We start from the raw sequence: 13,676 nt of genomic DNA on the forward strand, positions 1-13,676 counted from the left end.
GAGGTCAGGAGTTCAAGACCAGCCTGACCAACATGGTGAAACCCCTTCTCTACTAAAAATACAAAAATTAGCCGGGCATGGTGGCGCATGCCTGCATTCCCAGCTACTCATGAGGCTGAGGCAGAAGAATTGCTTGAACCTGAAAGGCGGAGGTTGCAGTCAGCCGAAATTTTACCACTGCACTCCAGCCTGGGCGACAAGAGTGAGACTCTGTCTTAAAAAAAAGTTATGCCACAGAGTAGGAACTTTGTTCTGCAGAAAACAGAGAACCACCCGTGTTAAGCTTGCCAGTGGGGCAAGACTTTTCTTTATATGTCACAGAAAAAAGAGGAATAGCTCTAGGGGTCTTTACACAGGTCCGAGGGACGAGCTTGCAACCCCTGGCATACCTGAGTAAGGAAACTGATGTAGTGGCAAAGGGTTGGCCTCATTGTTTACGGGTAGTGGTGGCAGTAGCAGTCTTAGTATCTGAAGCATTAATACAGGGAAGAGATCTTACTGTGTGGACATCTCATGATGTGAACAGCATTCTCACTGCTAAAGGAGACTTGTGGCTGTCGGACAACAATATCAGGTATCAATATCAATATCAGATATCAATATAAATATCAGGCTGTATTACTTGAAGGGCCAGTGCTGCGACTGCGCACTTGTGCAACTCTTAACCCAGCCACATTTCTTCCAGACAATGAAGAAAATATAGAACATAACTGTCAACAAGTAATTGCTCAAACCTATGCCGCTTGAGGGGACCTTCTAGAGGTTCCCTTGACTGATCCCCGCCTCAATTTGTATACTGATGGAAATTCCTTTGTAGAAAAGGACTTCGAAAAGTGGGGTATGCAGTGGTCAGTGATAATGGAATACTTGAAAGTAATTCCTTCACTCCAGGAACTAGTGCTCAGCTGGCAGAACTAATAGCCCTCACTTGAGCACTAGAATTAGGAGAAGGAAAAGGGTAAATATATATATACAGACTCTAAGTATGTTTACCTAGTCCTCCATGCCCATGCAGCAATATGGAGAGAAAGGGAATTCCTAACTTCTGAGGGAACACCTATCAAACATCAGGAAGCCATTAGGAGATTATTATTGGTGGTACAGAAACCTAAAGAGGTGGCAGTCTTACACTGCTGGGGTCATCAGAAAGGAAAGGAAAGGGAAATAGAAGGGAATCACCAAGCGGATATTGAAGCAAAAAGACCTGCAAGACAGGACCCTCCAATAGAAATGCTTATAGGAGGACCCTGAGTATGGGGTAATCCCATCCAGGAAACCAGGCCCCAGTACTCAGAAGAAGAAATGAATGGGGAACCTCATGAGGACATAGTTTCTTTCCCTCAGCATGGCTAGCCACCAAAGAAGGAAAAATACTTTTGCCTGCAGCTAACCAATGGAAATTACTTAAAACCCTTCACCAAACCTTTCACTCAGGCATTGATAGCACCCATCAGATGGCCAAATCATTTACTGGACCAGTCCTTTTCAAAACTATCAAGCAGGTAGTCAGGGCCTGTGAAGTGTGCCAAAGAAATAATCCTCTGCCTTATCGCCAAGCTCCTTCAGGGGAACAAAGAACAGGCCATTACCCAGGAGAAGACTGGCAACTAGATTTTACCCACATGCCCAAATCTCAGGGATTTCAGTATCTACTAGTTTGGGTAGATACTTTCACTGGTTGGGCAGAGGCCTTCCTCTGTAGGACAGAAAAGGCCCAAATGGTAATAAAGGCACTAGTTCATGAAATAATTCCCAAATTCAGACTTCCCCGAGGCTTACAGAGTGACAATGGCCCTGCTTTCAAGGCTACAGTAACCCACGGAGTATCCCAGACGACAGGTATACAATATCACTTGCACTATGCCTGGAGGCCACAGTCCTCAGGGAAGGTGGAGAAAATGAAGGAAACACTCAAACGACATCTAAAAAACCTAACCCAGGAAACCCACCTCGCATGGCCTGCTCTGTTACCTACAGCCTTACTAAGAATCCGAAACTCTCCCCAAAAAGCAGGACTTAGCCCATACGAAATGCTGTATAGACAGCACTTCCTAACCAATGACCTTGTGCTTGACCGAGAGATGGCCAACTTACTTGCAGACATCACCTCCTTAGCCAAATATCAACAAGTTCTTAAAACATGACAAGGAGCCTGTCCCTGAGAATAGGGAAAGGAATTATTCCACCCTGGTGACATGGTATTAGTCAAGTCCCTTCCCTCTAATTCCCCATCCCTAGATACATCCTGGGAAGGACCCTACCCAGTCATTTTATCTACCCCAACCGCGGTTAAAGTGGCTGGAGTGGAGTCTTGGATACATCACACTCGAGTCAAACCCTGGATACTGCCAAAAGAACCCAAAAATCCAGGAGACAACACTAGCTACTCCTGTGAACCTCTAGAGGATCTGCGCCTGCTCTTCAAGCAACAACCGTGAGGAAAGTAACTAAAATCGTAAATCCCCATGGCCCTCCCTTATCATATTTTTCTCTTTACTGTTCTCTTACCCCCTTTCACTCTCACTGCACCCCCTCCATGCCGCTGTATGACCAGAAGCTCCTGTTACCAAGAGTTTCTATGGAGAATGCGGCTTCCCGGAAATATTGATGCCCCATCGTATAGGAGTTTATCTAAGGGAAACTCCAGCTTCACTGCCCACACCCATATGCCCTGCAACTGCTGTAACTGCTACTCTTTGCATGCATGCAAATACTCATTATTGGACAGGGAAAATGATTAATCCTAGTTGTCCTGGAGGACTTGGAGCCACTGTCTGTTGGACTTACTTCACCCATACCGGTATGTCTGATGGGCGTGGAGTTCAAGATCAGGCAACAGAAAAACATGTAAAGGAAGTAATCTCCCAACTGACCCAGGTACGTAGCACCCCAACCCCTACAAAGGACTAGATCTCTCAAAACTACATGAAACCCTCCGTACCCATACTCACCAGGTAAGCCTATTTAATACCACCCTCACTGGGCTCCATGAGGCCTCGGCCCAAAACCCTACTAACTGTTGAATGTGCCTCCCCCTGCATTTCAGGCCATACATTTCAATCCCTGTACCTGAACAATGGAACAACTTCAGCACAGAAATAAACACCACTTCCGTTTTAGTAGGACCTCTTGTTTCCAATCTGGAAATAACCCAAACCTCAAACCTCACCTGTGTAAAATTTAGCATTACTATAGACACAACCTACTCCCAGTGCACCAGGTGGGTAACTCCTCCCACACAAATAGTCTGCCTACCCTCAGGAATATCTTTTGTCTGTGGTACCTCAGCCTATCATTGTTTGAATGGCTCTTCGGAATCTATGTGCTTCCTCTCATTCTTAGTGCACCCTATGACCACCTACACTGAACAAGATTTATACAATTATGTCGTACCTAAGCCCCACAACAAAAGAGTACCCATTCTTCCTTTTGTTATCCGAGCAGGAGTGCTAGGCAGATTAGGTACTGGCATGGGCGGTATCACAACCTCTACTCAATTCTACTACAAACTATCTCAAGAACTAAATGGTGACATGGAACAGGTCGCCGACTCCCTGGTCACCTTGCAAGATCAACTTAACTCCCTAGCAGCAATAGTCCTTCAAAATCGAAGAGCTTTAGACTTGCTAAATGCAGAAAGAGAGGGAACCTGTTTATTTTTAGGGGAAGAATGCTGTTATTATGTTAATCAATCTGGAATCATCACTGAGAAAGTTAAAGAAATTCGAGATGGAATACAACGTAGAGCAGAGGAGCTTCAAAACACCAGACCCTGGGGCCTCCTCAGCCAATGGATGCCCTGGATTCTCCCCTTCTTAGGACCTCCAACAGCTATAATATTGTTACTCTTCTTTGGACCCTGTATCTTTAACCTCCTTGTTCAGTTTGTCTCTTCCAGAATTGAAGCTGTAAAGCCAAAAATCGTTCTTCAAATGGAGCCCCAGATGCACTCCATGACTAAGATCTACCGCGGACCCCTGGACCAGCCTGCTAGCCCATGCTCCGATGTTGATGACATTGAAGTCACCCCTCCCGAGGAAATCTCAACTGCATTACCCCTACTATGCCCCAATTCAGCAGGCAGTTAGAGCGGTCATCAACCAACCACCCCAACAGCACTTGAGTTTTCCTGTTGAGAGGGGGGACTGAGAGAAAGGACTAGCTGGATTTCCTAGGCTGACTACGAGTCCCTAAGCCTAGCTGGGAAGGTGACCGCATCCACCTTTAAACACGGGGCTTGCAACTTAGCTCACACCCGACCAATCAGGTAGTAAAGAGAGCTCACTAAAATGCTAATTAGGCAAAAACAGGAGGTAAAGAAATAGCCAATCATCTATCGCCTGAGAGCACAGCAGGAGGGGACACTGATCGGGATATAAACCCAGGCATTTGAGCTGGCAATGGCTACCCTACTTGGGTCCCCTCTCTTTGTATGGGAGCTCTATTTTCACTCTATTAAATCTTGCAACTGAAAAAAAAAAAAAAAACAGAGAACCACTCAAGGTTTTTTTTTTTTGTTTTTTTCCAGGGGTTAGTTTTATGTGTCAATCAAGGTTCTGAATATGGAAGAGATAATGACTGTATTTTAGAAAGATAATTCTGGAAGACTATGCAGCCTGGATTTAAGAGGAATGAAAATAAGAGGGAAGCCTCACCAGAAAGATTTGTAATTACCCAGGGAAGTGGTAAAGACAGCCCAAATTACAACTATGGCAGCAGACACATTAAGTTAGACTGAGAGTAAATGATAGGATAAGCCATCTCCTAAACTTGGAAGGTAAAGAGACAAAAATGACTGTAAAGCTTTAAGCCTCCATAACTGGGAAAATGGTAATGCTACCAATAAAAATGGACAACAAAGGAAGAGAAATGGGGATGGGAAGAAAGCTAAATTTGGTTTTCAATGCGTTTGTTTTTGTTGCCAAGACAGATTTAGTAAATATCTGGTTCAGAGATGGATGTGCGAATGATATAATTTTATGGAGTAGAATTAACTTCTGGCTAAAAGATGTAAATATGTTTATGATTCTGCCGTCTAAAAAAGGAACCCACTAGCAGTGAATGAACATATTCAACAGTTATTTCAAAGCAATTAAAAAAAAAGAAATAAAAAATTATATGAGGGTATGAGTTACTTTTAAGAAGAAAAGCATTTTTTTGTCCTTGATTTTCTTTACACGGGAAATAAAACATGTAAATAAATATGGAAAACTCGTATTCTCTTTTGTAAAACAATAACAACTTATTATTGCCAAATAGAATAGTACTAAATTATATCATAGACTAAATTTTAAGAAATTTACCAAAAAAAGTTTCTAATCAAGTTCCATCTTACTCAATTTGAGTTACGTCCACAAAAAATATTCATGTCCTAAAATACCTGATTGTGTGCTCAGAAATAATTTAAGATAATTGGAAACGGCAGTCTAGGTGTGGTGGCTCACACCTGTAGTCCCAGTACTTTGGGAGGCCAAGGCAGGTAGATCACTTGAGGCCAGGAGTTGGAGACCAGTTTGGCTAACATGGTGAAACCCTGTCTCTACTGAAAAGTACAAAAGAAATTAGCCAGGTGTGGTGGCATGCACCTGTAATACCAGTTGCTAGGGTGGCTGAGGCACGAGAATCACTTGAACCCATGAGGTGGAGGTTGCAGTGAGCCAAGACTGCACCACTGCACTCTAGCCTGAGCAATAGACGAGACTGTCTCAAAAAAGAAAAAAAAAATCAGAAATAACACAGTACAGAAGTTGACCTTATAATGACCATAGCTGCTAAGCACATAAAAATAACAGCTTTTTATTTACTTACATATTTTAGATTACAGGTGCATCTTCTAATTATTAGGTTGGTGCAAAAGGAGTAAGCAATTAAAAATGGCAAAAGCCACAATTACTTTTGCACCAACCTAATATTTATTTAAATATTTATACCCTTCAAAACCACTTTTTTTTATTGTAAGGGAAATTTTTAAAATGCAGCTCTTATAGGATCTCTTAAGCAATGGACAGAGTAGTCACAGAGGTACTATTTGCTACTAAGTTTAAAAAAAAAATTCTTTTTTTTCTTTTATTATTATACTTTAGGTTTTAGGGTACATGTGCACAACGTGTAGGTGTGTTACATATGTATCCTTAACAATGGTTCTGGCCAGGCGCGGTGGCTCACGCTTGTAATCCCAGCACTTTGGGAGGCCGAGGCGGGCGGATCACGAGGTCAGGAGATCGAGACCACGGTGAAACCCTGTCTCTACTAAAAATACAAAAAATTAGCCGGGTGTGGTGGCGGGCGCCTGTAGTCCCAGCTACTTGGAGAGGCTGAGGCAGGAGAATGGCGTGAACCCGGGAGGCGGAGCTTGCAGCGAGCCAAGATTGTGCCACTGCACTCCAGCCTGGGCGACAGAGCGAGATTCCGTCTCAGAAAAAAAACAAAAAAACCAATGGTTCTTTTTTTCCCTTTTTTTTGAGATGGAGTTTCACTCTTGTCACCCATGAGTGCAGTGGCGCCATCTCGGCTCACTGCAACCTCCGCCTCCCTGGTTCAAGCAGTTCTCCTGCCTCAGCCTCCTGAGCAGCTGGGATTACAGGTGTCCGCCACCATGCCCAGCTAAGTTTTTGTATTTTTAGCAGAGATGGGGTTTCGCCATGTTGGGCAGGCTGGTCTCGAACTCCTGACCTCAGGTGATCCACCCACCTCAGCTTCCCAAAGTGCTAGGATTACAGGCGTGAGCCACCACGCCTGGCCAACTATGGTTAATGATAACAGCAAAGCTTTCTCAGGTTCTACCACAGGAAAATTATATTCCTGTTGCCCCAACTTTACTCTAGGGTTACAGCCTAACTGGGCATCTGGGAGTCATTAATCCACATGATCTTCCATTCCATTTTAGTGGCAAAATGTCTTCTAAAAACATGTGTGTGTGTGTGTGTTTTGTGTGCATGTATCTGGTGCATTTCCTGGGGGCAGAAGTCAGCAGAAATTCTCTAGTGTTTAACCTCATGAGCAGTTGCTTCCTTGCAGTGGCTCCTCAGGGAAGCCCAAAAATCATATATGAAGCCTTGAGTTCTCCTATTTAGCAAAATTATTTGAGCAACAACAGATCAGCAGCAGAGTAAGATGAAAAACCTCAAAACTGAGAATTCGCACTAATTTTTCTTTATCGGTATGCTTAGGGAGGATTCTGATACAGATAGTCAATCTTAAAAATTAACTTGTCATGAAATTTACTAACCTTTTGTATGCTTACAATATCTTGGGTATTGTTTATTTTGTATTTCTAACACGCTAGATGAAATATCAAGTGACCTATCGTCTTCAAAATCACCACATCCAAACCTATGGTTCATGTGTTGACCAATTATGCTTACACTGGATGTTGTAAACCCTATAAAATATCTGAATGATTCAAGTAATATTATACATAAGGTATTTATCTCTCCTCTAAACCTATCTCAACTTCTAACCTTTTAAAAAGATAAGTAACATAGTATTAGGAACTATAACATTATAGTACTTTTTGAAGTACTTTTTGAAGTTTTATCCTATTTTAAATTATGTAATACTTTTCCCTTTCCTTGTTCTTAGCAGCTAAGAACATTTATTATATGCTATACTACAACATTTCATAAAATAGGCTTTAAAATTACAATGAGGCCAGGTATGGTGAATCGCATCTGTAATCCCAGCATTTCAGGAGGCCGAGGCAGGAGAATTCTTTGGGCCCAGGAGTTCAAGGCCAACCTGGGCAACAAAGCAAGCCCCCGTCTCCATCAAAAATTAAAATAAAAAAATTCACTGGGTGTGGGCTGGGTGCGGTGGCTCACTCCTGTAATCGAGCATGGTGTTTCACCATGTTGGTCAAGTTGGTCTCGAACTTCTGACCTCATGATCCGCCCACCTTGGCCTCCCAAAGTGCCAGGATTACAGGCGTGAGCCACTGCACCCGGCTTCTTTTTTCTTTTAAGACAGAGTCTCCCCAGGCTGGAGTGCAGTGGCACGATCCCAGATCACTGCAACCTCTGTCTCTCAGGCTCAAGCAATCCTCCCACTTCTGCCTCCCTAGTAGCTGGGACCAAAGGTGCACACCACCACCTCCAGCTTATTTTTGCATTTTTTGTAGACATACAGTCTTGCCATGTAGCTCAGGCTGGTCTCAAACCCCTGAGCTCAAGTGATCCGCCCACCTCAGCCTACTAAAGTCCTGGGATTACAGGTGTCAGCCACTGTGCCTGGCCTGACAAGTATTTTTTTAAATTGACACCTTTAACATTACACTAAAAAAAAATTTTTTTTAAATCCAGAATTTAAAAACTGTGACCTAAGAGATAGCTATTTCCCCATTTCTCTCTTTTCTCCTATTCCCATGAAAAATGTAAAAACTGAAAACTGAGAATACTCAGTAATTTTTCTTTATTGGTATGCTTAGGGAAGATTCTGATTTAGAGATATTCAATCTTAAAAATTAACTCACCATGAAATTTAACCTTCTGTACTGGCTTCACTGATGAGGCAGTAAACTACATAGGGATAAAGAGCTCAGTATCTGGAATCACGCTTCCTGGCTTTAAATTATAGCACTGCCACTCAAACTGCTGAGAAGACCTGGACAAGTCACTTAACCTTATTTGTAAAATAGAGATAATAGTACCTCTTCTACAACTGTTGTTAGGATTAAATGAAGAAAATACACATAAAGGGCTCTGCACAGTGCCTAACACATCTGAAGTACCCAAATGTTATTATATCCGTAATTAAAAAAAAAAAAAAAAAAGCAAAACCCTAATGTAGGTCTCCTTCTAATGAATAACAAAAATTTTAATTTACATTTGAATGTTTAAAGTCATCACTCTTTACAAATACTCTGCAGCTATTACAACCATAAAACACATACTAAATGCAAAATCTAGGCATTATATATTTTAGTAATTGTCCATTTTTATATATACCTCCAATGTAAACTATTAAGCAATAATGATGTGTGTATATATGTATAGATAAATATATTTATTTATTTCTTAATTTTTTGAGACAGGCTCTTGCTCTGTCATCCAGGCTGGAGTACATTGGTGCTATCTTGGCTCTCTGCAGCCTCAACCTCCTAGGCTCTCGTGATTCTCCTGCCTCAGCCTCCTGAATAGCTCAGACTACAGGTGCACGCCACCATTCCCAGCTATTTTTTAATTTTTTTGATAGAGATGAGGTTTTGCTACGTAGCTCAGGCTGGTCCCAAACTCTCAGGCTCAAGTGATTCACCTGCCTCAGTCTCCCAAAGTGCTGGGATTAGAGGTGTGAGCAACTGTGCCCAGTGAAATAGACTGTTAAAAAATAATGTTGTATTTGAATAAAAACAGGAAGGTAGGAAGAGGAGGTAGCTGGGGCAACAAGCTAGAAAGGACTGTAGAATAAAGGGCACTAAGTAAGTTCATAGAGAAAAGTTTCAAGAATATCCAATATTAAATCATAAAGAATTTGTAGAAGTAATACAGATATCTTTATAAATTCTTAGTCTTGATAGTCAATTCATAAAATAAGACTCATAAACAAACTGGCTTTGGGTGAAATGTTTTCTATTAATAGGCAACACTAATCTAATACACTAGAAGAAGTTTACTATAATATCATTGAGAAAACTTAGCACAATTTGCTTTAACAGGTAGTGGCAGAATATAGGTGGAATTTTAAAATAATTGTTATTTTTGTGTTTATCATCCAACAGTCTTTATTCTGAGCATTATCATTTTTATGTTTTACCAATTAAACTACAATAAATTTGTAGGAATCACTTGTTTACTGAAAACAAAGCAAACCCAAATATATAAAATCCAAAACATTAGCAACTTATTTTGAGAAAAGGCTAGATTTAATATAGTGAATTCAATAATAGTAGTATTTCTAAAACTTGATCCTAGAAATACCTAATTTACTTGTTAAAAATACAGATTTCTAACCAGAAAGATGAATTCATGAGGCATGAGATGAGTCCCCAGAATCAATAGATGTTACATGCTCTCAAGGGTGATTCCTAAGATTAGGCAACTTTGTTGGGAGGCCGAGGTGGGTGGATCATGACCATCCTGGCTAACACGGTGAAACCCTGTCTCTACTAAAAATACAAAAAATTAGCCGGGCGTGGTGGCAGGTGCCTGTAGTCCCAGCTACTTGGGAGGCTGAGGAAGGAAAATGGCATGAACCCAGGAGGCAGAGCTTGCAGTGAGCCGAGATCACACCACTGCACTCTAGCCTCGGCGACAGAGTGAGACTCTTGTCTCAAAAAAAAAAGAAAAAAAAAAGATTAGGCAACTTTGGAAAACACTAAATATTGCATATACAAGTATGTGTTATACTATTATGAGATCACTCTGCTAAAACTTAAATGACTCCTAAGGTCAGTCACATTACTAGGGTCACAAGGGAACTCAAATCAAGGTTTTTAAAATCTATTATTTTCCATTTCCAAAGATATTCTTCCAAAAGTGGGTTCCATTTTTACAAACTAGATACGACCTAGTAATCAGATGTCTCTTGAATTTTATAGAAATACTTGAAAAATTATAGATTAGGATGATCAGCCTGAAAAAGGATTAAGGATAAGTTTATGTATTTCTTTGGGTCACTCTCTCCGCTTAGAGGACAAATACATATTGAGTGCCTCGTATGCACTAGCTGCTTTATATATGTCATGAACTTAGATTTTCACTACCCTTCTCAAGGTTTATGTTGTCGGATGAGGGAACTAAGTTCCAAAGCAGTTAAGTAAGTTGTGTAGGGTATGAATACTATTATTAAACATCAAACTGGTGTCAGCTCATCTTTTGGACTCCAAAGCACTTATATACTGTCTTTGTATCCCTAGAAGTGCAGCTACCTCTTTGTTAACACTAGTTTTATGCAAGCCAGTATACTAAACACACCTGGTTAAGTCACACATTCCTGATTATGACAAGCCTTGGTAGGTAATCAGCGGGAAATAATCTTTGGGGATCAAGAATCTGAGAGTTAAAGAAAAGTAAAGCAATTGTAGTATCATTATAAAAGGTGTCAGTGCAAGATGTAATGGTATAACAAAAGAGGTAATAATCTTGTTTGTGAATTAGGGAAGGCTTTCCAGAGAAAGCAACTGAACTGTTTTCACAGCTAAATAGAGTGTGGTATGGATTCTAGATTTCATCCAGAAAAAACAGTATGTGCAACTGCAGAGAGATAGGAAATGGTACTGCCAGTGGTCTGATTTAACTGGATACAAAGAGGGAAAATATAAGATACAAAGAGGGCAGTGAAAAATGAGGCCGGAGAGGTAGGCAGGGACCAGATCATGAGAGGATGTGCAGAATAAATTCAGGCTGGCCAGTATAGTCAGACTTGCACTGTGGGGAACAGCTTCAAAGTGCATGAGATTGAAGCAGGGAGAAAACTTAGGTGGCTAAGTAGGTAATAAGGAAAAGTGTGAACCAAAGCCATGGTAGTGGGGATTACAAAGAGGGGTTGAGATTAAGACACATTTAAGAGCAAGAAATTTGAAATCTTAGCAAATAATCAAATACATATACAGTTTTTTTAGGAAGGTAATTATAATATAAAGCAGCCTTAAAGTTGTTAGGACTTTTACATTAGATCATGTGAAACTAAACATCATATCCCAATTTGTTAGTTTATTCACAATTCAAGGTAGTTTTACTAATCATAATGAAGAATCACATGCAGTTCTCATAGTGCAAATCTTTTTCTAATTGACTACTAATTACTAAATCTATTTTCTGAGAAGTGATGTTATAAAACTAAAGAGTTACAGGTTAGTTCACAAAAATTGTTAACACAAGATACACATGAATTTAACTACTATTAACATTTAAATATTGTTTTTAAAGAAAATTGTCTTTCGGGATGTCCAGTGGTTCCCAAACTATGCTGCACATTAGAATCATCTGAGGAGTTTTCAAAACTCTTTTGACAGCCAACACCAACTAAATAACACTCCACACCAACTACATGAAAAATCTAGGTGTAGGAGCCAGCCATAGGTATGCCAATTGAGCTTTAAAAGAGATTGATGATTCAAGTAAATAAATATTTTTTTCTTCCAAAACAATATCATGTTCTTGTCAAAAGGACCTTTTAAGGAGTAAAAAAATGATTAGTCTTAACCAGTATCCACAACAACGTGAAATTTGAAATGAACTTGCTATCATTTTTTACATCATTTGAAAATCATATTTTATAAATTATTTTTATAAACAGACGTAGAATACCTGCACTGGGGCTTTGTTCAGCAATATGAGAAATTTTTTTCTTCACAGAAGAAAGTCTTGTTGGACAAGGTTTTGACCCAAATGTTGGAAATATGTCTGACCTACAATGAAACAAAGTAATTTCAATAAACATTAAGATTTAGTGCTGTTCAATACTCACATCACATATTGTCTATTCTCCTTATTAACTCACAGAACTTTTAGATAATAAGGAAGCAATAAGTACGACACTTGAAAAAATATGGCTAACAGTGTGTGTATATATATATATATATATATATATATATATATATATATATTTTTTTTTTTTTTGCCATTCTTAATTCACCTTTTGGACTGCCAACCTTTTTAACATATGGCCAATTCTTAATTACTCATGAGAGGATTGCCACAGAAAATGACTCTCTGACTTATAGTGTATAATCCCTAAGAAAAAAAAAAAACTGATCCAAGACTCCATTCTAAAACCAAATCAAGGACAAGTGTGGTGGCTCATGCCTGTAATCCTAGCATTTTGGGAGGCCAAGGCAGGAGGATCACTTGAGCCCAGGAAGTTCAAGGCTAGCCTGGGCACCATCGCAAAACTCCATCTCTACAAAAAAACTAAAAAATTGACCAGGCATGGTGATGCACACCTGTAGTCCCAGCTACTACAGAGGCCGCGGTGGGAGGATCACCTGAGCCCAGGAGGCAGGGGTTGCAGTGAGCTGAGATTGAACTACTACACTCCAGCCTGAGTGACACAGTGAGACCTTGTCTCAAAAAAATAAAAATAAATATAACAAATCAAATCATTCTTAATTATCTAACTACTACCTATCCTTATATATGATAACACAAAAATAGAGACTTGGCTATATTAGAAGAGATCAGCAATGAGTAAGTTTGGCAAATGCCACTTTCTGCTTAGACTATTCTTTCCTGTACTTTCCTGACATTATAAAGACCGATAGCCCTTGTTTCATTAAGAAAGCCAACTGAAGAATGTTAAATCTGAGTTTAAGGGAAATGTTTTAAATCAGTAAGCGTTACAATGTCAATAAGTTAGTAATGAATATTAAAAAGAATAGATTTTACAAAGTAGTACAATTCTCAGTAAATGGATAGAAATATATTTGTCAGTGGACCTAGTGAGAAATCATTGTTAAATATTTTGAAAAAGCAATAGATTACTATGAATCTACATTTATATTAAGTGTAGTTGACTTGGATGAAAGAAGAAATTTCAGTCTCTAGGAGACTCTAGGAGACTCTAGGAGGGTGGTTTTCAACAATTTTTCCTCCCCAACCCACCGAAGGACAAAATCTTTAAATCAGGTAGTAGTGGCTTTCTTTGGCCATGAATCTTAAGGCAGTATGCAAGCTGGATAAGAATAATTGTTCTAAAGCCACTAATCTTAAATGTGGAAATCTTAAATTCATTAAAGGCATTTC

The 13,676-nt window shown here is 39.9% G+C and overlaps 1 protein-coding gene across 7 annotated transcripts in view; it reads right to left on the reverse strand.

Moving 5' to 3' along the window:
• TOGARAM1 (TOG array regulator of axonemal microtubules 1) overlaps positions 1 to 13,676 on the reverse strand; it is a 106,094-nt gene that overhangs the window by 55,557 nt on the left and 36,861 nt on the right. For all 7 annotated transcript variants that reach the window (XM_055291441.2, XM_055291444.2, XM_055291445.1 and 4 more), the window contains one exon: positions 12,243 to 12,343. In XM_055291441.2, coding sequence (XP_055147416.1) covers positions 12,243 to 12,343 — 101 coding nt within the window. The remainder of the gene's footprint in view (positions 1 to 12,242; positions 12,344 to 13,676) is intronic.

The sequence above is a fragment of the Symphalangus syndactylus genome, chromosome 9 (assembly GCF_028878055.3).
Source record: "Symphalangus syndactylus isolate Jambi chromosome 9, NHGRI_mSymSyn1-v2.1_pri, whole genome shotgun sequence".
In the NCBI taxonomy this organism is placed as follows: Eukaryota; Metazoa; Chordata; class Mammalia; order Primates; family Hylobatidae; genus Symphalangus; species Symphalangus syndactylus.